The sequence below is a fragment of the Pristis pectinata genome, chromosome 8 (assembly GCF_009764475.1).
Source record: "Pristis pectinata isolate sPriPec2 chromosome 8, sPriPec2.1.pri, whole genome shotgun sequence".
NCBI lineage: Eukaryota > Metazoa > Chordata > Chondrichthyes > Rhinopristiformes > Pristidae > Pristis > Pristis pectinata.
Window position 1 is genome coordinate 95,343,542 of NC_067412.1, and position 27,233 is coordinate 95,370,774.

Sequence of the window (27,233 nt, forward strand, 5' to 3'; positions counted from 1 at the left end):
CATCACGAAGCAAACGTAAGATGGAGACAGATTTCTGAGGGCAGTCAAATTTGAGAAGGGTATTCCACAATCCCTCCTGATTGATGGAATTGAAGGCTTTCGTGGGAGTGAAGGTGGCCATGTATAGTGGCTGGTGGTCTCCTATCTTGGAGTTCTCTCTTGGTGAAGAACATGTCCATGTGCCTCTCGATGGAAGGGATCCATACTGTAAATCAAGGGGCTGCTTTTAGGCCACTGAAAGAAGGCAGCTGAGGAGGATCAGGGAAATATAATGTACAAGATGTTGGTGAGGCTGCATTTGGATTATTGTGTTCAGTTTTGGTCATCTTTCTGTAGGAATGATGCCATTAAGCTGGAAAGAGTGCAGAGGAGATTTACGAGGATGTTTCCGGAACTCGAGGGAATGAGTAATGAGGGAAAGAGGTTGAGCAGTTTGGGACTTTTTCACTGGAGTGTAGGAGAATGAGGGGTGATCTTATAGAGGTGCATGAGATTATGAGAGACATAGATAGGGTGAACTCACACAGTCTTTTTCCCAGGGTTGGGGAATCAAGAACTAGAGGGCATAGGTTTAAGGTGAGAGGGGAAAGATTTAATGGGAACCTGAGGGGCAACTTTTTCACCCAGAGGGTGGTCAATATATGGAATGAACTGCCAGAGGAAGTGGTTGAGGCAGGTACATTAACAACATTTAAAAGGTACTTAGACGGGTACATGGATAGGAAAGGTTAGAGATATATGGACCAAATGCGGGCAAGTGGGACCAGCTTAAATGGGAATCTCGGTCAGCCTGGACCAGTTGGGCTGAAGGGCCTGTTTCTGTGCTGTATGACTCTATGACTCTATTATAAACAAACATAAATATGTGTGCAGTATATAGAAGTTAAGTGGATTAACATATGTTAAATGTTAATGGTTAATGCAATGTCCCTGACTTGTTTTGATGGTCTGATGGAGAGGCTGCGGAGAAAAGATCCTGTGCCTTTCCCAGAAGATTACGAGGTTGGGTGGGTAGGAAATGCCGAGACTCAGTGTTCAAGGTATCAGATTGTGTGGTTAGCTTGATGGATCAGCCATTGTTTCCTGGCTGTTATTTTCATAAGCTTGCTTGTGACAGATGCCATCACCAGCAGGGTTAGTTTAGGCACTGAATCAATGTAAAACTATGATAGTGTGGCCTTTGAAACATAAAATAGACAGTATCCGCACTGCCAGATATTCTACCCCTGTAGTAGAATGCATCCCTCTCATCTATACGGCTGCAGAAGCTTGAACTGCTTCTTTTTGCACCACTGTTTTAGCTCTCTGCTTTGTATTTTGTGGAATGTTGAGCTCATCCAGAAATCTGCTTCCCATATGCTAACTCGTATCCAAGTCTAAGTCCCAGTCACCCAGCAACCTTTGCTCACTGACCTTTGTTAGCTCCCAGTTCAGCAGTGCTTCACCATCGGGCACGGGGTACAGAAGCCTGAAGTCCCGCACCACCAGGTTCCTGTGGTTAGCATAACGCTATTACAGCGCCAGCGACCTGGGTTCAATTCCCACCGCTGTCTGTAAGGAGTTTGTCCGATCTCCCCGTGTCTGCGTGGGTTTCCTCCGGGTGCTCCGGTTTCCTCCCACATTCCAAAGACGTAGGGGTTAGGAAGTTGTGGGCATGCTATGTTGGCACTGGAAGTGTGGCGACACTTGTGGGCTGTCCCCAGAACACTCTACGCAAAAGATGCATTTCACTGTGTGTTTTGATGTACATGTGGCTAATAAAGATATCTTATACAAAAGAACAGCTACTTCCCTTCAACCATTCAGTTCTTGAACCAACCTGCACAACCCTAATCACTACCTCAGTAGACCGCCACTATGACCACTTTGACCACTTTTTACTACAATGGACTTTTTTTGCTCTAATTGTGTTCTTTCTTGTATAATTTTGTATAATTTATTTTGTTAATTTATGTTTTTCTTGTGAATGTTGTTTATCTGATGCTGTGTGCCTATGATGCTGCTGCAAGTAAGATTTTCATTACATATATATATTTATGCATATGACAATAAACTTAACTTTGACTTTGACTTCACTAATAAAATTCTGATCCTTATTTTTAATTCCCTCCATCCCCTCTGCTCTGTCCGTTTAACTCCCTTCAGCCCTACAGAACTCTGAGAACATGATGCTCCTCTGATTCTGGCCCTTAGTATCTCCACCACTTGGGCAATCCGTCCTACAGCTTTGGAACTCTCTCAGTAAACATTCATTCCCTTTAAAGAAGACCGCAAAACCTACCTCCCAGATTATGATTTGTCTACACAGGAGACACAAGAGACTGCAGATGCTGGAATCTGGACCATAAAACAAACTGCTGGAGAAACTCAATGGGTTGAGCAGCACATGTAGAGGGGAATGGATAGTCGACATTTTGGGTCGAGACCCTTCATCTGGACTATAGCAAGAGCAGGCAGAAACAATGGGCCTACCAAGGCAATCTTGTTTGTGAATCTTGGGTAGGAGATAGAAACAGGCAGTGCAGGGTTGGGGAACATTCAGGTTGGAGTTTTGGAAGGAAAATCTCCTGAAGTGATGAGATCTGTGATGGTATGAGGGACAGTGGCCTGATGATCACTGGTGCAGTCATTCTCAAGGGGTAGGTATGAGGAGCTACCTGAGAGCTGCTTCCTAGCCTCTGCCAGGTAGAGGTCAGTCTGCCAGACTCCAATGGCAACCTCCCCTAAGGTCTTGTTATGAACTCCAGTGTCAATAGTTTGATGATTGCTCCTGTGAAACATTTTAAAATATTTAACTGAGCAAGGGGCTATACAAATACAAGTTGATGTTGTTGGTTCCAAACCAGAGCCCAAGGACCACAGTGTGTTCACTGACTGCCATGTATTGTCACGGTGTACATACGGTACGTTATGCTTGTTGGAACATTCTATCACTTTTAGCACCCTAGCAAACTGCAACATGACAAACATTCCAACAAGACTATTCTTTCCTTTATTTTGTTAAGCTGCAGTTTCATTTGTAGCCCTCCAGCAAAGCTTGTGGTTATGTTCTAATCTTATACATCAACTCTTTCACTAAACACTCTTGGCTATAACAACTCCCTAGAATGCACAACATCTGCATAGTTCTTTGACTCATTTCTTTCTTAGTGTGTGCACATCATTGTCCATCCAAAAGGTAGTGGTGAGCCACCATCTTAAACTACCACAGCCCTCCCATGGTGGACGGGGAGATGCAGGATTTAGACCAGTAACAAAGAAGGGATGGCAATGCATTTGTAAGTCAGGAACCTGCTGGTGTGGTATTTCCATGTGCTTCCTTCTTTTGAACTTCTTGGTGGTGGAGATGATGGGTTTGGGAGATGATGTTAGAATAGCTTACTGAATGAATGTTCAGGATGATGGATGAGATACCAATATGACAGGATGCTTTATTGTGGATGGTGTTGAACTTCTTGTGCACTGTTCAAAATGCACTCATCCAGGCAAGTAAAGAGTAGTTAAACATGTCCCTGATTTGTGGCTTGTAGATGGTGGAATGGCCTTGGGGTGCCAGGAGGTGAGTCATTGATCCCCGTATACCCAGCCTCTGACCCAGTATTTATGTGGCTGGTCTAATTGAGTTTCTGGTCTGTGGTGACCCCAAGTTATTGATGGTGGAGGATTGACATTGAGTGACAAGGGGAGGCATTAGATGCTCATGCTGAGATGGTCATTGTCTGGCATTTGTGTGGTGTGAATATTATACAGTATAGTCATAGAGTAATACAGGCCCTTCGGCCCGACTCGTCCATACTGAGAAGATGCCCATCTAAGCTTGTTGCATTTGTTTATGTTTGGCCAATATCCCTCTAAACCTTTCCTATCCATGTGTCTTTTAAATGTTGTTATTGTACCTGCCTCAACCACTTCCTCTGACAGCTCGTTTCATATATGCACCACTGTCTGAGTTAAGAAGTTGCCCCTCAAGTCCCTTTTAAACCTTTCCCCTCTCACCTTAAACCTATGTCTTCTGGTTTCTGCTTCCCTTTTCCTGGAAAGGGAAAAACACTGTGATACTGGAGGAACTCAGCAGGCCAGGCAGCATCCGTGGAGAAAAGCAGGCGGTCAACGTTTCGGGTCAGGACCCTTCTTCAGGACTGAAGATAGGAAAAGGGGAAGCCCAATATATAGGAGGGAAAAGCAGAGCAGTGATAGGTGGACAAAAGAGGGGAGGCGGGTGGGCACAAGGTGGTGATAGGGAGATGCAGGTAAGAGATAGACACTTACCTAAAGTGGGAGAATTCAAGTAATCCCCACCCACTTCCCCACAAGCCCCCACCCCCACCATGCTTCTCCTTTTCCCTTTCCTGGCCTCTCTCTCTTTTTACTCCCCCCCTTTCCTTTCCTTTCTCTCCTTACCTTTGTCCCATCCCCCGGTGGATCTGCTCTCCCCTCCGTCCCCCGCACCTGCCTGTCACTATCTCGCATGGCAGCAAGCCAACAATTCTCTATAAAACCAGTAGCTCACTGCAAGTGTACCAATTAATTCTGTACTCTCCACAGATGCTGCCTGACCTTCTGAGTATTTACTCTTCTATTTCATGTATTCAGCACCTGCATTATCTTGTTTTTGGGCAGAGAGCAAAGTTAGCTCCGGCCTTTGTAAGTATGTCATAGTGTCATAGAGTAATTTTGCGTGGAAACAGGCCTTTCGACCCAACACGTCCATGCCCACCAAGATGCCCACCTGTTAGTCCCATTTGTCCGCATTTGGCCCATGTCCGTCTAAGCCTTTCCTAGCCATGTGCCTGTCCAAAATGTCTTTTAAGTGTTGTTATTGTTCCTGCCTCAACCACTTCCTCTGGCAACTGATTCCATATACGCACCACCTTTTGAATCTTTCCCCTCTCATCTTAAACCTATGCCCTCTAATTTTTGGTTCGCTTTCCCTGAGAAAAAAACAGTGTGCATTCACCCTATCTAGGCCCCTCATGGTTTGATACACTGGAGCAACATATGAACCATAGAACAATACAGCACAATACAGGCCTTTCTGTCCACCATGTTGTGCCGACCTTTAAACCACTCCTAAGACCATCTAACCCCTTCCTCCCACATATCCCTCTATTTTAAATTCCTCCATATGCTTATCTAACAATCTCTTGAACTTGACCAACGTGTCAGCCTCCACCACCACCCTAGGCAGCGCATTCCTTGAATTTCAGAAAAGATTCACGAAACTAAAACTTGTATTGGGCTGATTGGCTTATGAGGAAAGTTCGATCAGGCTAAATTGCATCCATTGGAGTTCAGAAGGGTGAGAGAGGGTTTGACTGAGACACCAGTAAATCCTGAAGAGATGAGAGAAGAATGTTTTCTCCTCGAGGTGAGTGGGCCTCCCTTTTCAAGGAGTGGTGGAATAAAACGAAGCCAAAATTCCTAAAAACAATTAAAGAATTAAAAACATTAAACTAAAGCAAAGCAAGAAATAATATTTCAAAAATATGAATAAAAAGCCAAAATCCCAAAAGATACATAAATAATCAAAAACATTAAAGGAAAACAAGAAATAATATTTTAAAAATATGAACAAAAAAGCCAAAATTCCAAACGACACTTAAATAATTAAAAACATTAAACTAAACGTAAACAAAAAAATAATTCACCTTCCCATCTGTTTTATTACCTGCTGCACTGTGATTTCCCCCTTGACATCAATGGAGGTCTCGATTCCCATGCCTCGTCTAGCTTGGTGCAGGGGTCTGTGGAATGCTTCCCCAGTGGAAACAAGGGGGGATGTCAACAAGAATGAGCTTTGCTACAGGACTCCATGTGGAGGCCAGGGACAGAGTGAATTGACCGATCAGCATTCCAAAACCGTCAGTAAGTCTGGGACCTATGTGTGTGGCCGAGTATGCATGAATGTCTTGGACTTGCTTCAACTTAAATTGGTAGATCCTGGTGGTTCTGTTCAATTTGATTAAAAAATGTAAGCAGTGAAGAAACATTGCCTCAGGAGAGCTAGCTGAGTGATAGCTTTTCTGTAGGTGCTGACAGAACACATCCAATGAGACACAAGAGACCGCAGACGCTGGAATCTGGAGCAACAAACAATCTGCCGGTGGAACTCAATGGGTCGAGCAGCATCTGTGGGAGGAAAGGAACTGTCGACGTTTCGGGTTAAGATCCTGCATCAGGACTGAGAGTGGAGAGGGGGGATGGTCGGCGTAAAGAGGTGAAGGTGTGAGGTGTGGGGTGAGGTGAATACAAGTGTGAGGTGTTGCACTTTGGAAGGACAAATCAAGGGAGGACATACACAGTAAATGGTAGGGCACTGAGGAGTGCAGGGGAACAAAGGGATCTGGGAGTTCAGATACATAATTCCTTGAAAGTAGAGTCACAGGTAGACAGGGTTGTAAAAAAGGCTTTTGGCATCCTGGCATTTATAAATCAAAGTATTGAGTATAGGAGTTGGAATGTTTTGGTGAGGTTGTATAAGTCATTGGTGAGACCAAATTTGGAATATTGTGTGCAGTTCTGGTCGCCGAACTACAGGAAGGATGTCAGTAAGATTGAAAAAGTGCAGAGGAGATTTATTAGAATGTTGCCGGGTCTTCAGGATTTGAGTTACAGGGAAAGATTGAGCATGTTAGGACATTATTCCTTGGAGGAGAGAAGAATGAGGGGAGATATGATAGAGGTTTACAAAATGATGAGGGGCATAGACAGAGTTAATGCGAGTAGGCTCTTTCCACCTAGATTAGGAGAGATAAGTACAAGAGGACATGGCTTTAGGGTGAAAGGGGAAAGGTTTAGGGGGAACATTAGGGGGAACTTCTTCAGTCAAAAAGTGGTGGGAGTGTGGAATGGACTGCCATCTGACGTGGTAAATGCGGGCTCGCTCTTAACTTTTAAGAGTAAATTGGATAGATACATAGACGAGAGAGGTCTGCAGGGGTATGGGCTGGGGGCAGGTAAATGGGACTAGCAGAATAACATTTTGGCACAGACTAGAAGGGCCGAATGGCCTGTTTTCTGTGCTGTAGTTTTCTATGGTTTCTATGGTAAGGGAAGTGATGAGAAAGGAGTCCGAGGTGATTGGTGGACTGAGGAGGGGTGAAAGATGACACGCAGATTGTGCCAGGTAGGGAAGGGGTGGAATTGGAAGATGGTGGCAGGTGAATGATAGATGGAGGCAGACAGAGAGAGAGAGAGAAAATGAGAGGCAAATGGAGTGAGATGGGGGGAGGGAAGGGTGAAGGCTGGAGACAGCTGCAGGAGGGGGAGAAGCAGGATCACAAGAGACTATCAGCGCTGGAAAATCTGATAAGCAAAGGAGGTGATAATGGGAACCATTAGGGGAGAGGTGCATGGCAGATGGAACCAGATCAAATGAGGTTTTCATTATTCAAGAGTGGACTCTCATTCGTATAATACAAGATATGAGTAATTCTGACTGGGCTTAGTGGGCTGTATGTAGGAATGATGTTCCCCCTGGCTGTGGGGTTTGGTATTAGGGATCACAGTCTCAGGAAACAGCAAAAGACATTTTCGCTACTGGGGGAGTCATGAACAATTGGGACATAGCTGCAAAATTGGAGGCTGGTCATTTAAAACTGAGGACCGTAGACATTTCTTTCCTCAGAGGATAGTGAATCTCATTGAGGCACTGAGTTCAAGACCAGGGAAGTTAGGTTGCAGCTTTATAACACATTGGTTAGGCCACATCTCGATTGCATTCAAATCTGGTTGCCCCATAACAGGAAGGATGTGGAGGCTTTGGAGAGGGTGCAGAAGAGGTTTACCAGGATTCTAGAGAAACAAAGGAATGCAGATGCTGGAATCTAGAAACTCGGAAGGTAGTTTGCCTCCCAGGTGCCAGGGTCTGGGATGTTTCGGATCGCGTCCAAGATATCCTGAAGGGGGAGGGAGAACAGCTAGAAGTCGTGGTACATATTGGTACCAACGACATAGGTAGGGAAAGGAATGAGGTCCTGAAAAGAGACTATAGAGAATTAGGAAGGAAGTTGAGAAGCAGGACCTCAGAGGTAGTAATTTCCGGATTACTGCCTGTGCTAAGAGACAGTGGGTATAGGGACAGAATGAGGAGGAGGTTAAGTGCGTGGTTGAGGGATTGGAGTAAGGAGCAGGCATTCAGTTTTCTAGATCATTGGGGCCTCTTTTGGGGCAGGTATGACCTGTTCAAAGAGGACGGGTTGCACTTGAATCCCAGGGGGACCAAAATACTGGCGGGGAGGTTTGCTAAGGCTACTGGGGGGAGTTTAAACTAGAATTGTTGGGGGGTGGGATCCATACTGGAGAGACTGGGGAAGAGGTGTTTGGCTCTCAAATAGAGGAAGCTAGGAGTAAGTATCACAGGCAGGTGATAGAGAAGGGACCTGCTCAGACAGGCTTGAGATGTGTCTATTTTAACGCAAGGAGTATTGTGAACAAGAGGATGAGCTTAGAGCTTAGATCGATACTTGGAGCTATGATGTGGTGGCCATTACGGAGACTTGGATGGCTTCGGGGCTGGAATGGTTGATTCAAGTGCAGGGTTTTAGATGTTTCAGGAAGGACAGGGAGGGAGGCAAGAGAGGTGGGGGAGTGGCACTGTTGATCAGAGATAGTGTCACGGCTGCGGAAAAGGTGGACGTTGTGGAGGGATTGTCTACGGAGTCTCTGTGGGTGGAGGTTAGGAACAGGAAGGGGTCGATAATTTTACTAGGTGTTTTTTATAGGCCGCCCAATAGCGACAGGGTTATTGAGGAGCAGATAGGGATGCAGATCCTAGAAAGGTGTGAGAACAACAGGGTTGTTGTGATGGGGGATTTTAATTTCCCAAACATTGACTGGCATCTCCAGACAGTGAGGGGTTTAGATGGGGTGGAGTTTGTTAGGTGTGTTCAGGAAGGGTTCTTGACACAGTATGTAGATAGACCTACAAGAGGAGAGGCTGTGCTTGATTTGATATTGGGAAATGAACCTGGTCAGGTGTCAGATCTCTCAGTAGGTGAACATGTTGGTGATAGTGATTATAATTCTATCTCCTTTATGTTAGCACTGGAGAGAGATAGGAACAGACAGACTAGAAAGGCGTTTACTTGGAGTAAAGGGAATTATGAGGCTCTCAGGCAGGAAATTGGAAGATTAAATTGGGAACAGAAGTTCTCTGGGAAAAGTACGGAAAAAATGTGGCAAATATTCAGGGGGTATTTGTGTGGAGCTCTGCATAAACATGTTCCGATGAGACAGGGGAGTCACAAGAGGATACAGGAACCGTGGTGTATGAAGGCTGTAATAAATCTAGTCAAAAGGAAAAGGAAAGCATACAAAAGGTACAGAGAGCTAGATAATGTTAGAGATCTGGAGGAGTACAAGGCTAAAAGGAAGGAACTTAAGAAAGAGATTAGGAGAGCCAGAAGGGGACATGAGAAGGCCTTGGCGGGCAGGATTAAGGAAAACCCCAAGGCATTCTACAAGTATGTGAAGAGTAAGAAGATAAGATGAGGAAGGATAGGGCCTATCAAGTACAGCAGTGGGAAAGTGTGATGGATCCAGAAGAAATAGCTGAGGTGCTTAATGAATACTTTACGTCAGTATTCACTATGGAAAAGTATCTAGGGGATTGTAGTGGGGACGTGCAGTGGCCTGAAAAGCTTGAGCATGTAGATATTAGAAAAGAGGTGGTGCTGAAACTTTTGGAAAGCATTAAGTTAGATAAGTCGCTTGGACTGGACGGGATGTACCCCAGGTTGCTGTGGGAGACGAGGGAGGAGATTGCTGAGCCTCTGACGATGATCCTTGCGTCGTCGATGGAGACGGGAGAGGTTCTGGGAGATTGGAGGGTTGCGGATGTTGTTCCCTTATTCAAGAAGGGGAGTAGGGATAGACCAGGGAATTATGGACCGGTGAGTCTTACCTCAGTGGTTGGTAAGCTGATGGAGAAGATCCTGAGAGGCAGGATTTATGAACATTTGGAGAGGTATAATATGATTAGGAATAGTCAACATGGCTTTGTCAAGGGCAGGTCCTGCCTTATGAGCCTGATTGAATTTTTTGAGGATGTGACTAAACAAGTCGATGAAGGGAGAGCAGTAGCTGTAGTGTATATGGATTTCAGCAAGGCGTTTGATAAGGTACCCTATGCAAGGCTTATGGAGAAGGTGAGGAGACATGGGATCCAAGGGGACATTGCAGTGTGGATCCAGAACTGGCTGACCCACAGAAGGCAAAGAGTGGTTGTTGAAGGGTCATATCCTGAGTGGAGGTCAGTGACCAGTGGTGTACCTCAGGGATCTGTACTGGGACCCTTACTCTTTGTGATTTTTATAAACGACCTGGATGAGGAAGTGGAGGGGTGGGTTAGTAAGTTTGCGGATGACACAAAGGTTGGGGGTGTTGTGGATAGTTTGGAGGGCTGTCAGAGGTCTCAGAGGGACATAGATAGGATGCAAAGTTGGGCTGAGAAGTGGCAGATGCAGTTCAATGCAGATAAGTGTGAAGTGGTTCATTTTGGTAGGTCAAATATGTTGGCGGAATATAGTATTAATGGTAGGACTCTTGGCAGTGTGGAGGATCAGAGAGATCTTGGGGTCCGAGTCCATAGGACGCTCAAAGCGGCTGCACAGGTTAACTCTGTGGTTAAGAAGGCATATGGTGTATTGTCCTTCATCAATCGGGGAATTGTATTTACGAGTCGAGAGGTATTGTTGCAGCTATATAGGTCCCTGGTCAAACCCCACTTGGAGTATTGTGCTCAGTTCTGGTTGCCTCACTACAGGGAAGATGTGGAAGCCACAGAGAGGGTACAGAGGAGATTTACAAGGATGCTGCTTGGAATGCGGAACATGCCGTATGAAAGCAGGTTAAGGGAACTCGGCCTTTTCTCCTTGGAGAGACGGAGGATGAGGGGGGACCTGATAGAGGTGTATAAGATGATGAGAGGTATTGATAGGGTAGATAGTCAAAGGCTTTTCCCCAGGGCTGAAATGGTGGCCACAAGAGGACATAGGTTTAACGTGCTGGGGAGTAGATATAGACGAGATGTCATGAGTAAGTTTTTTATTCAGAGAGTGGTGAGTGCCTGGAATGGACTGTTGGAAACAGTGGTGGAGGCGGATACGATAGGGTCTTTCAAGAGACTGTTAGATAGGTACATGGAGCTGAGTAAAATAGAGGGTTATGGGTAAGCCTAGTAATTTCTAGGGTAGGGACATGTTTGGCACAGCTTTGTGGGCCGAAGGGCCTGAATCATGCTGTAGTTTTTCTACATTTCTATATTTCTAGATGAAAACCACGATGATCCTGGAAGAACTCAGCAGGCCAGGCAGCATCCGTGGAGAAAAGAAGGTGGTCAATGTTTTGGGAAAGGACCCTTCTTCAGGATACTAGTAGCAATATATTCGAGTGAAACATGCTTTAGCAATGTAACAAACAATCTGCTGGAGGAACTCAGCAAGTTGAGCAGCATCTATTGGAGAGGAAAGGAATTGTTGATATTTCAGGTCAAAACCCTGCATCAGGACTGAGAGTGGAGAAGGAAGATTGCCAATATAAAGAGGTGAAGGGGAGGGTTGAGACAGGGGCCAGTAGGTGATTGGCGGATCACGGAGAGGTGAAGGATATAACTAACTAAAATGTGTTCTGAACTGCAGCTCCAAATGAAGTTGATCAAGCGTTTGCATTGCCTGGATAATTGTCAAGATTGAAATGTGATGCACTTGACAATGGGTTGGATCATACTTGCCCCGACCCGCACCTTGAGCTCACCTCTTGGGAGATGTCCACGGTCGCACTTACCTTCTGCGGCGAAGCTTCTAACATCCCGCTGGCCTCAGTGCTTGGCCATACCACAAGGTGGGGCAGTTCATGGCTGGCAACTCGACCTCAGGGGTGGAACCAGAGACCCCACCCACGGACCACCCTTATGGCCTTCCCACAGCTCAGACTGTCGATGGCCTTACTCATGGTTTCTTCATGCTCCTGAAGTTTAGAAACTGTTAAAAATGCAATTTTTTAAACAAATAAATAACACATTTAACATATAATGTAATGAAAGATTAAAGGATAATAAAAAACACAATCCATTTATCCTACAGGTCAAGTGAAAGGAACTGTGCCAGAAGCTGAGGGGACTGATGTGAAGTATATCCATCCTCTTAGTTTAGAAATGGGGGAGAGTTGTTACAATTGTACAGGGTATTTTGGAGATCACACCTGGAGTATCATGCACAGTTTTGGTAGCTAGTAGTTGGTTTATTATTGTCACATGTAACAAGATACAGTGAAAAACTTTGATTTGCGTGCCATCCATATTTCAAAACAGAAGTACATTGAGGTAATACAAAGGGCAAACAATAACAGCATGCAGAATATAGTGTTACAGAGAAAGTGCAGTGAGGAAGACAATAAGGTGCAAGGGCCATGATGAGGTCGATGTCCATTTGTTTAAGAAATGATATATTGGTATTGGTATTGGTTTATTATTGTCACTTGTACCGAGGTGCAGTGAAAAACTTGTCTTGCATACCGATCGTACAGGTCAATTCATTACACAATGCATTGAGGTAGTACAGAGAGTACAGAGAGGTAGCACGGTAGTGTAAGGGCAGGCACGGTAGTGTAGCGGTTAGCGTAACGCTTTACAGTGCCAGCGACCCGGGTTCAATTCCCGCCGCTGTCTGTAAGGAGTTTGTAAATTCTTCTCATGTCTGCGTGGGTTTCCTCCGGGTGCTCCGGTTTCCTCCCACGTTCCAAAGACGTACAGGCTAGGAAGTTGTGGTCATGCTACGTTGGTGCCGGAAGCGTGGCGACAATTGCGGGTTGCCCCCAGAACACTCTACGCAAAAGATGCATTTCACTGTGTGTTTCGATGTACATGTGACTAATAAAGAAATCTTATCTTGGGGTAGCACAGGGTAAAAAAAATACTGGTATTGGAGGCACTAGTAATTACTGGGATAGCTGCTGAGGAAATTAGATCTTCGGAATTTAGAAGAAGGGTGATCCTATTGAAACACACGAGATCCTTGGGGGCTGACAGGGTGGATGTCCAGATGTTTCCACCAGTGGGGGAATCCCCAGTGAGGGGACATGGATACAAGATCAGGGAAGGTCACTTAAAACTGAAGTGCTTCTCGCAGAGGGTGGAAAATCTCTGAAATTCTCTACACAGGTTTGTGGAGGCTAGATCATTGGAGGTACTTAAAGAGGAAGTAGATAATTTTTGGGAGGAAATTGAGGGCTGTGGGGATTTGGTAAAGTCTGGTGCAACAAAAGACACAAACTGCTGGAGGAACTCAGTGGGTGGAGCAGAACTTGTGATTCTTCTGTCTTCATAAAGACTGGGGAATTGAGCCATGATCATACTGAGTGACAGTGCAGTGACCAGTGGGCATGCAGTGACCGGTGGCTGTGCAGTGACCAGCAACCACACAATCAGCAGTGGCCATGCAGTGACCAGCAGGCGTGCAAATGACCAGCGAGCATCCAGTGACCAGCAGACATGCAGTGACCAGTGGCTGTGCAGTGACCAGCGAGCATGCAGTGGCCGTGCAGTGACCAGCGGATGTGCAGTGATCGTGCAGTGACGACCGGCCGTGCACCCCACTGCTCGGGTGACTGCCCATCAGGGGGATTGACAGGCCGGAATCTCCAGGATTCCCCGTCTGGGCAGTGGCCGGAGTGATTGACAGGAGGCAGCGCAGTCGGAGGCGGGACCTGCAAGGCGCCGGGTCACGTGAGACACGCATTAGCGGAGGGTTTGCGGATGTGCCGGGGGTGCTGAGCAATGAGCGGGGTGATCAGCTGTGCAATGAAGCTGGGGTGCGGGTCGGCAGCGGCGCTGGGGCTCCTGGCGGTGCTGGCATGTTGCATTGGTCACGGTGAAGCCCATCCCCAAGGAGGTAAGGAAAGGCCTTTGCAGGAGCTCGGGTCTCAGCACCGGGACCGGGAAGCCCAGCGGCGCTCGGTGCGGGAGCTGTCGGCGAGGGGACGTGGAGAGCAGCCAGCTCCAATAATGTGCGGAAGCAAGTCCTGCATTGTACGTGTCTTAAAAAAAATGCAGGGGAAAGAATCTCAGTAGGTCGGGCAGCATCTGTGGGGAGGGAACAGTAGAAGGTGGCTCCTGACCTGAAACGTTGACAAGAACGTACAGAACAGGGCAGGAACAGGCACTTCGGCCCACCGTGTGTGTGGTACTGGCATTGGTTTATCATTGTCACTTGTACCGAGGTACAGTGAAACCATGCCAAGTTAAACTAATCCTGCATATGATCCATATCCCCTCATGCCCTGCATGTTCACTTGCCTATCTATAGGCCTTATAAATGCTGCTATTGTATGTGCTTCAACCATTACCCCTGGCAATCTGTTCCAGGCACAACACCACTCTTTGTGTGAAAAAAAACTTGCCCCGCACATCTCCTTTAAACTTTCCACCTCTCACCTTAAGTGCATGTCCTCTAGTATCAACCCTGGGGGAGAAAAGATTCTGACTGTCCACCCTATCTACACCTCTCATAATTTAATAAGCTTCTGTCAGGTCTTCCCTCAGCATCTGACACTCCAGAGAAAACAACACCAGTTTGTCCAGCCCCTCCTTATAGGTCACACCCTCTAATCCAGACAGCTTTTCTGCACCCTTTCCAAAGTTTTCACATCCAGTATTTATTTTTCCACAGATGCTGCCTGACCTGCTGTGAACTTTCAGCATCTTCTATTTGTGTTTCAGATTTCTACAGTTTCTCCTTTGTTTACTTTTACACTATGCAGCCCGCTTCACTACCACAATATGTCCCAGAACTTGGTACCCGCTGGAAGACTTTCGAAGTACGGGCTCTCCTGTATCTGGACAGCCAGAGCCTCTTTCCCAGGGCACCAATACTCAATACAAGAGGGCATGGTTTTAAAGTAATGGATGGGAAGTTCAAGGGAGATATCAGAGGAAGGTTTTTTACCCAGAGAGTGATTGGGGCATGGAATGCGCTGCCTGGGGCGGTGGTCAAGGCAAGTACATTGGTCAAATTCAAGAGATTACTAGATAAGCATATGCAGGAATTTAAAATAGAGGGATATGTGGGAGGAAGGGGTTAGATAGTCTTAGGCGAGGTTTAAAGGTCGGCACAACATCGTGGGCCGAAGGGCCTGTATTATGCTGTACTGTTCTATGTTCTTAGGAAATTGCATGTCCCATTAGAGCATGGCAAGATCCCAAAAATTATGAGTGTGATAATGTCAATATCTAATTCTATGTTGAGTGGATGTCTTAAATATTATCATAGATCCTCTCTGGCCACACCTGAGGTGTTTCATGACTGACAGCAAAAGTGGAACATTGATTCAAGAAGTTGCACTTTGGGAGATCAAATGTAAAGGCAAAGTACGCATTTAATGGCAGGACCCTTAGCAGTGTTGATGTGCAGAGGGATATTGGGGTCCAAGTCCATAGCTCCCTGAAAGTTGCCGCTTAATTTGATAGGGTGGTAGGAAGGCATATGGCATTCTTGACTTCATTAGTCAAGGCATTGAGTTCAGGCTTAGGATGTTATGGAAGTTGCAGCTTTATAGAACTCTGGTTAGGCCACATTTGGAATATTGCATTCAGTTCTAGTCTCCCCATTATAGGAAGGATGTGGAGGCTATGGAGAGGGTGCAGAGGAGGTTTACCAGGATGCTGCCTGGATTAGAGGGCATGTGCTATAAGGAGAGGTTGGACAAACTTGGGCTGTTTTCTCTGGAGCAGCGGAGGCTGAGGGGAGACCTGATGGAAGTTTACAAAATTATGAGAGGCATAGATAGGGTGGACAGATGGTATCTTTTTCCCAGGGTCGAAATGTCTTATACTGGAGGGCATGCATTTAAGGTGAGGGGGGAAAAGTTCAAAGGAGATGTGCGGGGCAAGTGTTTTACACGGAGAGTGGTGAGTGCCTGGAATGCATGGCAGGGTGGTAGTGGAGGCAGATACGATAGAGGATTTAAGAGGCTCTTAATGAAAGTGCAGAGAATGGAGGGATATGGACCATGTACAGGCAGAAGGGATTAGGTGTCTTTAGCTTAATTAGTTCGGCACATTGTGGGTCAATGGGCCTGTTCCATGTCTGTACTGTTCCATGTCTGAAGAATAGCAGGGATCAGTCTGTGAATCTAATGTCAGTGAAAGTTATTGGAAAAAATTCTGAGGGTTAAGGTAAATCTACACTTGGAAAGGCAGGAGTTAATTAAAGATAGTCAGCATAGCTTTGTTGAGGGGAAGATCTCTCTGACCAATTTGACTGAATTTTTCAAAAAGGTAACAAAAGTGTATTGAAGAGGTCTGTGCTGTTGATAAAATCTGCATGGATTTTGTAAGGCCTTCAACAAGGTCCCATCTGAGGGTCTGCTACAAATAGGATACAAAGCAAAAGTTGACAGATTGGATCCAAAATTGAATGGGCATGAGGAGGCAGAGGGTGAAGGTAGAGGGTTGCTTTTGTGATTGGAAGCCTGTGACCAGTGGTGTACTGCGGGATCGGTGCTGGGACCCTTACAGTGTGTTATTTATAGGAGCAATTTGGATGTGAATGTAGGGATATGGTTGTTAAGATTGTCAATGTTGTTGATAATGAGGAAGGTAGTCTTAGGCTATGGGATGATATCGATCAGTTAATAAGATGGGCAGTTGGAATTTAATCCTGGGAAGTGTGAGGGAAACTCTTGGGGGTCGGATATAATGAATGATAGGGTCCTGGACAGTATTGAGGAAGAGAGAGCTTGGTGTGCAAGTCCAACGATCCTTGAAGGTGGCAGCACGGGTAAATAGGTGGTAAAGAAGGCTTACCTTACACTTACCTTCATTAGACTATGGAAAGGGAAGGGCAGTTATTGTCCATGTTGGTTGGGCCACAGCTGGAATATTGCGTGTAGTTCTGGATTGCACGGTTCCATTACGAGGAGAGACTGGATCAGCAGGGTTTGGTTCCCTGGAGTAGAGGAGCTCCTGGTAACCTGATGGAGACATACAAAATTAGGAGGAGGAATAGGTAAAGTAGGTAGTTTTTAAAAAAAAACTTTCCCCTATACCAGAAATGTCTAAATCTGGAGGGCATAGGTTTAAGATAATAGGTAAGAGATTTAGAGGGAATCTGAGGAATTTTTTTTTTCACTCAGATGGTGGTTGGACTGCATTGTATGAGGGGGTGGTAGAGGTAGAGAGACTCAAAACTTTTAAGAGGACTTGGAATTGCCAACAGAGTGAAGGCTATTGACCAAAGGCTATCGGGAAGTGGGATTAGCATAGTAGAGTACTTGCTGGTCAGCCTGGACGTTGTGCTCTGAAGGCCTGTTTCTGTGCTGTATGACTATGACTTTATAGAACAGTACAGCACAGGAACGTGCCCTTTGACCCACGATGTCCGTACCCAGCATGATGCCAAATTGAACAAATTCCTTTTGCCAGAATTGACCAGAACTCTCCCGTTTGAAACGGTGTCTTGGAACGTTTAACATCCACCAGCAAGGTTTAGATGGGACCTTAGTTTAATATTTTTAAGTGTTTCATTGCTGTGGGCTGAAGTTTTATCAATGTTCCTAGGGAGTGTTTTGAACCCACAACCTTCTTGCTCACCTCCAAGAATAAGGGGAGATTACCTAACCCTTTTACTTGGGTGCTTTAGACCATCTTTGAGGTGGAATGCCCTTGTAGTTTCAGGCAATGGTGAGCTGCCAGTGCTGACTGCACACTTAGAAGGAAGTAAACACACTTGCACCTTCCTGATATGAACTTGCTGAGTGAAGCAAGGTCCAATAGTCACAGTTATGCCCTGCCCTTTGGTTAGGGCCCTTTATGGCACGTAAGGGGAGATGATGGGACAGGGGATCTAAACGTACCCTGCTCCACAAAAGAACTGAGGAAAACTGACAGCTAGCAAGTCACATCCTAGTTTAGCCAGCTGTCAAACCTTTATATGTTACTGCAATTAAAAAAAACAGTACTCAAACTGTTAGGTTTAAAAAGATTAAATAATATATTTAAATAAATTAAAACAATTATCTAATTTCCAAATCTTACCTCAGCCCCTTGTTACCGTTCCCCTCTATTGAAGTACTTGTACAAGACCTCTCTGCACCAGTTTTAACATATTGTTGATTGGTCAAGCACATTGTTCACCAGTGTCAGAGTGTGCTTGGGAAATTTGTTTCGAATGTTTGCTATCAAATCTGGGACTTGTGCCTTAATGTGGAAATCCTGATTGTCAGTGATTTAAAAAAAACTACAGTTGCTGGAAATCTGAAATTATAAACAAAGTGCAAGAAATACTCAGAAGGTTGGGCAATACCCGTGGAGAGAGATTGATGGCCCTTCATCAGAACCAAAGAAATTTAATGTCAGTCGTTACCTGGGTAAATGCCAATATTTCCCACAAAATCTGAGCCTGGGTTCTTTTCCACTTTGGGCGAAATAATATTTTGCAATAAAATGATCCACTACCATAATCTTATCCTGTTGTGTCCAAGTTGTGTGTTCCTGCAGTTTTAATTTGGCAAATTGTTAATGATTAGTGATCAACCCATTATTTTCAATGAATCATTTTCCCTTCCCTTGTTTTTATCTCGCTTCCCTTTTAGATGCACATTTACTGTGAAGTCAGCCACTCCTCGTGCTAGTGACTTTCACTTCTAGGTATATAAGTTGTTTTAATTCCCTTTTCATTTAGCATTCTTCTCTCTTGTTTTAACATTGGTTCCGTTTTCTGCAATTCACTTGGAAATGAGCAAAAATGGCATTTGTTGTTCTGCCGTTCTTGTTATGCTGTCTCTGTGAAGTTGTGCACACAGACACAAACACGGTATTTTCATGGTTTGATAGCTGTTTGAGTTCAGTGCATGTCAAGCTGTGATTGTTTACACAGCTAGTAGAGAAGCAGAGGTGAAAAGATGGAACTCAAGATGAAAAACTGAGGGGAAAGGTTGAAAGTAAAAGAGGGACTTTGATTCTGATGGCACCTTTTTAAGTCGTCGCGTATATTATCATATGCACAGGTGCAATGAAAAACTGGCTTGCAGCAACATCACAGGCACATAACACTAGAGGCACAGCATTCATAAGAAAAACATAAACAAGAAAGAATACAATTAGAACAAAAAAACAAAGTCCATTATAGTGCAAAGGTGTCATAGTGTTGCTATACTGAGTGATTGGGGTTCTGGTGGGATTGGTTCAGGAACAGGAAGGTTGAAGGGAGGTAGCTGTTCTTGAACCTGGTGGTGTGGGTCTTCAGGCTTCTGTACCTCCTGCCTGATGGAAGCTGTGAGAAGATGGCATGGCCTGGATGGTGGAGATCTATGAAAGTAGATGTTGCCTTCTTGAGGCAGCGCCTTGTGTAGATACTACCGATGGTGGGGAGGGATGTGCCCCTGATGTAGTGGGCTGAGTCCACTACTCTCGGCAGCTTCTTACATTCCTGTGCATTTGATCTATCCCCAGGTTTTCCCAAAGTGGGCTACAGCAATCATGTTTCCTGAAATGCTATTGTAATGTAGGGAAACACCACAACCAATGTGCACACAACAGGCTCCTGTAAAACTCGTGTTGGCCTTGCGTAAGAGAAGGCCTTTTCAGTGTGCACTTCATGGGTGCAGAGTGCAAAAGAGGTTTGGTAAATCCATTACTGTCTCGGGCTTCGTGGGGAAGAGAGAGGCCAGGGATAAGAGAAGGATTGTGGACCTGAAGAGGAAGGGGGCATGGAAGGTCGGTGCTGGTGATTGAGTTAAGGAGGTCTGTGATCAGTGGTGAGAGGGGTGTGCAAGTGGTAGGTAAAGGGTCTGAGATCAGTATGAGGTGGGGGGGGGGAAGGGAAAGAAGTCTTGCTCATGTGATTAGGGGTTGAGGTGGGATATTAGTGGGTGGGATGGTTTAGGCAAGGCTGTTAGGTGTGTACATAGAGGGTAAAGGAGGGTGGTGGTATGTGAGCAAGTAAATAAAGCGGGGTCTACCTAATTTGGCTTCCTAGTACCTGACGATGCCTTGCCTAGACAGAGCCCCTTTAAATTGCAGCACCACAGAGCAGCCCCTGTTAATGCCTGGTTGGGCTGGATGTGTTTAGGAGCAATGTGATCTTCATTCTCCTCCCAATTTTCCAAGTGGGCATTGCACTTGGAATGAGACCAAGTCAAGTAGGTCAGCAGTGGAATGTGACTGATCTACAAGGGGAAGTGTCTGGTCAATGGATGTCGTGATTGGATGCAGAAATGTGTGCAGAAATCTGGTAAAAGGCACTGCTGCAAGACCAGACTTCTGGCTTCGCTTATGCTGAACAGCCAGCAAAATTAATCAATGTTAATATTTTCAGAAGCATAACCTTCTCGAGGTTAAACGCAGACATGTTTCAGTTCAAGTTTGTGACAGCTAGAAAAATTCTGTGTGCAAATAGAGTTCATGGATTGATTGGCAAGATTTATTGACAGACTGAAGGTGAAATTGGTCCTGGTTGTTACCTATCTGTGAATACCACTGGAAAACAAGACTGGGTGTAGCATAAGTGAGCTCCCATTTTGTTATCACTCATCCATCATATTGGTAAAACCAGTTTCAAACCATTGGTTTCCTCATCAAAACTGTGCTCGGTAATTGGTACTACTGATCCAACCAACTGAATGTGTGGCAGTGAAATGTGGATGACATACAGCTGCCAAGGGAGAAGGTTCAGCAATGGCCTCCTTTGATACTGGTGGCATATTCTCAGCAACCCATGGAAGAAAAATGTTTCCAGCACGAGAATTGCTTCAGAAGAAAAACACCAAGCGTGCGAAGCAAAGGAAACTTTGCTGGCTTGGGCTTTGCCCTGCACGATGTACATGAGGGTGAGATGACCTGAACTCAAACACCAGAGGCTATTTCTAGGAGGTTAATAAAAGCGATGTGAAAGCCCTTGGCATTGATTACGAGCAGTGTGAAGTTGTAGCGGGTGGCAGAAGTGAGGGGTGATGATGAATGTGGTGAAGGATATGTCACATTGTTAATCAGTTTCAGTAGCTCCACTGTAGACACCAGCACCAGAAGAAGCACTACAGGTCACCTTTGCCCTCATAGAGTTATACAACATGGACACAGGCCCTTCGGCCCAACTGGTCCATGCCGACCAAGATGCCCCATCCAAGCTAGTCCCATTTGCCAGCATTTGGCCCATAACCTTACAAACCTTTCCAATCCATGTACCTGTCCAACTGTCTTTTAAAATTTGTTGTACCTGCCCCAACCACTTCCTCTGGCAGCTCATTCCACATACATACCATTTGTAAAAAAAAAGTTGCCTCTCAAGTTCCTATTAAATTTCTCCCCTCTCATCTTAAACCTATGCCCTCTAGTTCCTCTATTCCCTGGGAAAAAGACTACATGCATTCACCCTATCTATTCCTGATGCAGGGTCTCGATTGCTTCCACGGATGCTGCTTGACCCGCTGAGTTCTTCCAGCAATTTGTTTCTTTGTTCCAGATTCCAGCATCTGCAGTCCCTTGTGCCACCCTGCATTGGTAGCCACTCAGCTGTGGAACAGAGTCATAGAGTTGTACAGCACGGAAACAGGCCCTTCGGCCCAACTCGTCTCTGCCGACCAAGTTCCCTACCTAAGCTAGTCCCATTCGCCTGTGTTTGGCGCATATCCCTCAAAACCTTTCCTGCGTGGAGCAGATCTTCTCCTTTCAGAATCAACCTCTTCGGCCATTGACGGAAACACAGTCCCGACTACAGCAAGGTTAAAGTATGAAAGCCACAAGTTCCATATGAACCATGTAGCTGTAAGGGTAGCTGGAAGGGTGCTCTCTGATCCAGTTAGTCATTTTGAATGTTTTTTTTAAACTAAAAATAAGTTCATTAAATTTTTAGTGTATATAACTTTGTTTTTACCATCAGGGAACATGAATGTACTTTTCATTATTGCCGATGATCTGCGCACCAGTCTAGGCTGCTACGGAGATCCGATAGTCAAATCACCAAACATTGACCAACTTGCGTCCAAGAGCATCGTTTTCAAAAATGCGTTTGCCCAAGTAAGTTGAATATCCCCAGTATATATAAAAAAAATATCCTGTGGTGTTCTAGTACTAACTATTAATAAATGTATGTAAATAAATGTGCTTTGTATTAGCCAACTTAATTAAGCCAATTCAGCAGCTTCCATTTTTGTCCAATCTATTGATAGAATCCTACAGCATAGTGGAGACCATTCGGTCCATTGTGTTGTGTTGTCCAAAATGTGGTTCTACTCTTCTCTTTCCCAGACTCCTGCACAAATTGGTAGCTATGTTTCCTGCTTAACAAAACTACGCTTCAAAACAACTTCATTGGCTATAAAATGCTTTGGAATGTATTGGCACAGGAAAATGTGTGTATCTTATTACCTGCGTTAATTAAGATCCTTGCTGAGCAGAGTTTGAACCCAATTTTGCCTGCACTTAAAAAAAATAGGTTGGGGAGCTGGGAGAATATTTTCTGTCACGTGTTTTGAGCTTTGGGGGCTCCTCTAGTTAATTCTTGTAGGTCTTATACACGTATGAATCACGGCTCTAAGGTCATGATTTCTTTTGATTCCTGCTGTTACTTCCCCTCTGTGGGGTTCAGATGCCTTAGTTGGAGATCAGGTTCCCATTGGCAGCCCTAGATAACACCCTTAGCACCAAATCCCCCGTGAGTCTCCAATTAAATGCGCCTCCTGCCCCTAAGATGCTAATAAGTTCCTCATGGAAGGCTCATTCAGAAAGTCAGAAGGCATAGGGTCCAGGGAAACTTGGCTGTGTGCATTCAGAATTGGCTCGCCCATAGAAGACGGAGGGTGGTGGTAGATGGAGCGTATTCTGCCTGGGGGTCAGTGACCAGTGGTGTTCTGCAGGGATCTGTTCTGGGACCCCTGCTCTTTGTGATTTTTCTTTTTGTAAATGACTTGGATGAGGATGTGGAAGGGTGGGTTAGTAAGTTTGCTGATGATACAAGGGTTGGTGGTGGTGTTGTGAATAGTGTAGAGGGTTGCTGTAGATTACAGCAGGACATTGATAGAATGCAGAGCTGGGCTGAGAAGTGGCAGATGGAGTTCAACCCAGACAAGTGCGAAGTGATGCACTTCGGGAGATTGAATTTGAAGGCAGAATACAAGGTTAATGGCAGGACTCTTAGCAGTGTGGAGGAGCAGGGGTATCTTGGGGTCCATGTCCATAGATCCCTCAAGATTGCTGCACAGGTCGTTAGGGTTGTTAAGAAGGCGTATGGTGTGTTGGCCTTCATTAGTCGGAGTATTGAGTTCAAGAACCGTGAGGTGATATTGCAGCTCTATAGAACTCTGGTTAGACCACTCTTGGAGTATTGTGTTCAGTTGTGGTTGCCTCATTATAGGAAGGATGCGGAAGCTTTAGAGAGGGTGCAGAGGAGATTTGCCAGGATGCTGCCTGGATTGGAGAGCATGTCTGATGAGGATTGGTTGAGCTTGGGCTTTTCTCTTTGGAGAGGAGGATGAGAGATAACTTGATAGAGGTGTACAAGATGACAAGAGGCATAGATTGAGTGGACAGTCAGAGACTTTTTCCCAGGGCAACAATGGCTAATACGAGGGGGCATAATTCTAAGGTGATTGGAGGAAGATACAAGGGGGATGTCAGAGGTAAGTTTTTTTACACAGAGAGTGGTGGGTGCGTGGAACGCATTGCTGGCAGAGGTTGTGGGGGCAGATACATTAGGGACATTTAAGAGACTCATAGATAGGCACATGAATGATAGAGAAATGGGGGGCTATGTGGAAGGGAAGGGTTAGATAGATCTTAGAGCAGGATAAAATGTCGGCACAACATTGTGCGCCGAGGGGCCTGTACTGTGCTGTAACGATCTATGTTCTAAGACTTTTTGAAGGGGGTTTTTTTTCTATTCATTTTCCTGGATCTGGTTGTCACAGACATTTTTAATTAATTCATTCATCGTGATCTGGATTTTGCTGTAATAGGCCATCAATTATTGTCCATCTCTAATTGCTCTTGCTACTTTGAACCGCTGAAGATACTTCTGTAGTGCTTTTGGTTAGGGGGTTCCAGGATTTGAACCTGGCAAGAGTGAAGCACCAGTGATGCATTTCCAAGCCAAGGTAAGGTGTGACTTGGAGGGGAACCTGCAGGTGGAGGTCCTTGTGCACCTGCTGCCATTGTGGTCAAGACTGAGTTTGGAAAGTGCTGTCGGATGTGAGTAACTGCAGGGTATCTCATAGATGTTACAGTCTGCAGTCGCTGTGCATCTGTGGTGGAGGGAATGAATTCTTGGGGCTGCTTTGTTCTGGATGGTGTCAAGCGTCTTGTGAGTTGCTGGAACTGCACCCATCCAGTACTGAGTGCAAATCTTCAGTACTACAGGTGGGATGTTGCCCAATCCCACAATCTTTGCTGCATCCAATGTTTTTAGCTGTTTCTTTAAATAACTTGGAGTGAATCAAAGTAGCTAAGGACTTGTATTAGTTGAGTTGAGTCATGAGGAGAGGCTGGACATGTTGGGACTTTTTTCCCTGGAGTGTAAGAGGCTGAGGGGTGGCCTTATAGAGGTATATAAAATCATAAGGGGCATAAATAAAGTGATGATCGTAGTCTTTTTTCCCCAGGGTAAGGAAGTCTAAAACCAGAGGACAGAGATTTAGGGTGAGGAGGAAAGATTTAAAAGGGACCTGAGGGGCAGCTTTCTTACACACAGGTTGGTGGGTATGTGGAACGAGCTGCCAGAGGAAGCTGTTGACACGGGTACAACGACAACATTTAAAAGACGCTTAGATAGGTACATGGATAGGAAATGTTTAGAGGGATACAGGTCAAACGCAGGCAATGGGGCTGGCTTGGATAGATATCTTGGTCTGCATGGGCGAGTTGGGCTGAAGGGCCTGATTCTGCGCTGTATAATTCTCTGACTTCTGTGATAGTGGGATCTCAGGAGGAAGCCAAGGTGGATCATCAGTTCAGCACTTCTGCTTGATACTGGTTGCGAATCCTTCAGCTTTTAGCGTCCCCGTCCTGTGTCCTGCCATCATAGGAGGTTTTGTTTCACTAATGATTGAGTCTGTGTTGGTTCTCAGAGCATTCCCACCAGTCCCATTCCCCTGTGTATCTCTCTGTAGTCTACTCTCTCTCACTAATTGGCTCATCAATTCTACCCACATTCCCCCGTCCCCCACTTACACCAGGGGTATTTACAATTAGCCTTAAAAGCATTTGAGACTTGGGAGGAAACCAGAGCACCTGGGGGAATCCCACCTGGTCACAGGGAGAACATGCAAACTCCTCGTGGGCAGCAGAGGTCAGGATTGAACCTGGGTCACTGGAGCTGTGAGGTTACAGCTCTGCTTGTTGTGCGAATCTGGCAGCCATATTCATGAAACTCTGTTCTTCTGTTAGCTGTTTAATTCCCCACTGTCAATGTACGAGGACTGCGCAGCTTTGATTTGGCCCTATGGAAGTGGGCTTTGGCTATTACATTGGTATTTTTGCCGTTTAGCACAACTTAGGCCTGTGATGGATTGCTCTGGCACCTCGTCATTTGTACATGCTCCTGGCGCTGCTCACAGCAAGCTCTTCTGCGGCCCTCGTTGATCCAAGGTTGATCCCCATGTATGATTAGTAGTTGAGTGAGGGCTGGCACGTGTGGTGGTGACATTCCTGCTGTTGCTGAAGGATGCCTAGTTTTCAGCTGCCAGATCTAGCCATTTGTAGGAAACAAACATGGACTTAATTGGTCAAACCCTGCACCTTGTGGCACCCTTGCTTCTTGTAGCTGCAAGTGCCAAGCGATATCGTTGAAGTCGAGAACAGTGGACTTGTGATGTATCTCCTTAACCAGTGGTGTAGCACAATCGACAAGAGAACATGAGGAATGATGAGGGGGTTAAATTGGAATCAGATCAGACCTTTTAATTTAAATCAATTAGTTTTTGGTTCAGAGGCTTGAATGGCATTGCCATTTCAAGAGAAGTTTGTGTTTTAAAGGGAATTAATGTGAAATTGAGGAAGGTTTTATTAATAATGGGGAGGCTTCAGGCTTTAATATGGGAAGTGGTATAAATCAACCAACACTTGGCAGACATTCGCTGGTTGCTACTTAACGTCCTAATTGCTGAATGTGCTCATTAATAATGCTGAGTGTGGTTAACACACCATTACCATTTGCAGCACAATCAGATAAAGTGTTTTACGGTAAAATTCTGATAATCCACTGTCTGGCCATTCGGAAATCCCAATGATTTGGCATTTGATTCACCAGGTGATGTTTGCAATTTCCACTCACTGGGGCCCCGGTTCCCCCACTTCATAGAACAGAGAACAGTACAGCACAGAAACAGGCCCTTCAGCCCACGATGTTGTGCTGAACTAATTAAGCTGAAGACGGCTAATCCCTTCTGCCTGCATATGGTCCCTATCCTTCCAATTCTCTGCACATTCATGTGCCTGTCTAAGAGCCTCTTAAGTGCTTCTATCGTATCTGCCTCTACCACCACCTCTGGCAGCACATTCCAGGCACCCACCACTCTCTGTGTGTAAAATAAAAGCCCCACACATCTCCCTTTGAAATTTCCCCCCTCTCTCCTTAAGTGCTGGCCCTCCAGTATTAGACATTTTACCCCGGGAGAAAGATACCGGCTGTCTATCTATATTAAATCTCCCCTCAGCCTCCACTATTCCAGAGAAAACACCCCAAGTTTGTCCAGCCTCTCCTTGTAGTTTTTACCTTCTAATCCTGGCAACATCCTGGTAAAGCAACAAATAGTATGCTGAAGGAACTCAGCGGGTCGAGCAGCACCTGTGGGAGGAAAGGAACTGTCGACATTTCGGGTCGAAACCCTGCATCAGGGCTCAGGATTTCGACAATTCCTTTGCTCCCACAGATGCTGCTCAACTGGCCGAGTTCCTCCAGCAGATTGTGTTGCTGTCAATTCTAGCATCTGCATTCTCTTGTGTCAGCATCCTGCTAACCCTCTTCTGCGTCCTCTCCAAAGCCTCCACTTCTTTTAAACTTGCCTGGTGCTGTCGGCCGCACTCCCTTGAAACTTGCTGGGTTTACTGAAGTGTTACTGTATTAACATCTTTTTAAAAAAGAAAACAAATTAAAAGTTTGAGGGGGTATTAGATAAGATTTCTTTATTAGTCACGTGTACATCGAAACACACAGTGAAATGCATCTTTTTGCATAGAGTGTTCTGAGGGCAGCCTGCAAGTGTCGCCACGCTTCCGGTGCCAACATAGCATGCCCACAACTTCCTAA

At 45.4% G+C, this 27,233-nt stretch overlaps 1 protein-coding gene across 1 annotated transcript in view; it reads left to right on the top strand.

Annotated features, from left to right (window-relative positions):
• The first annotated feature begins 13,498 nt into the window (after positions 1 to 13,498).
• Positions 13,499 to 27,233, top strand: part of ids (iduronate 2-sulfatase) — a 40,312-nt gene continuing 26,577 nt past the window's right edge. Inside the window, exons 1-2 of the mRNA XM_052021983.1 lie at positions 13,499 to 13,889; positions 21,873 to 22,009. Of these exons, the coding sequence (XP_051877943.1) occupies positions 13,775 to 13,889; positions 21,873 to 22,009 (252 nt within the window). The 5' untranslated portion in view covers positions 13,499 to 13,774. The remainder of the gene's footprint in view (positions 13,890 to 21,872; positions 22,010 to 27,233) is intronic.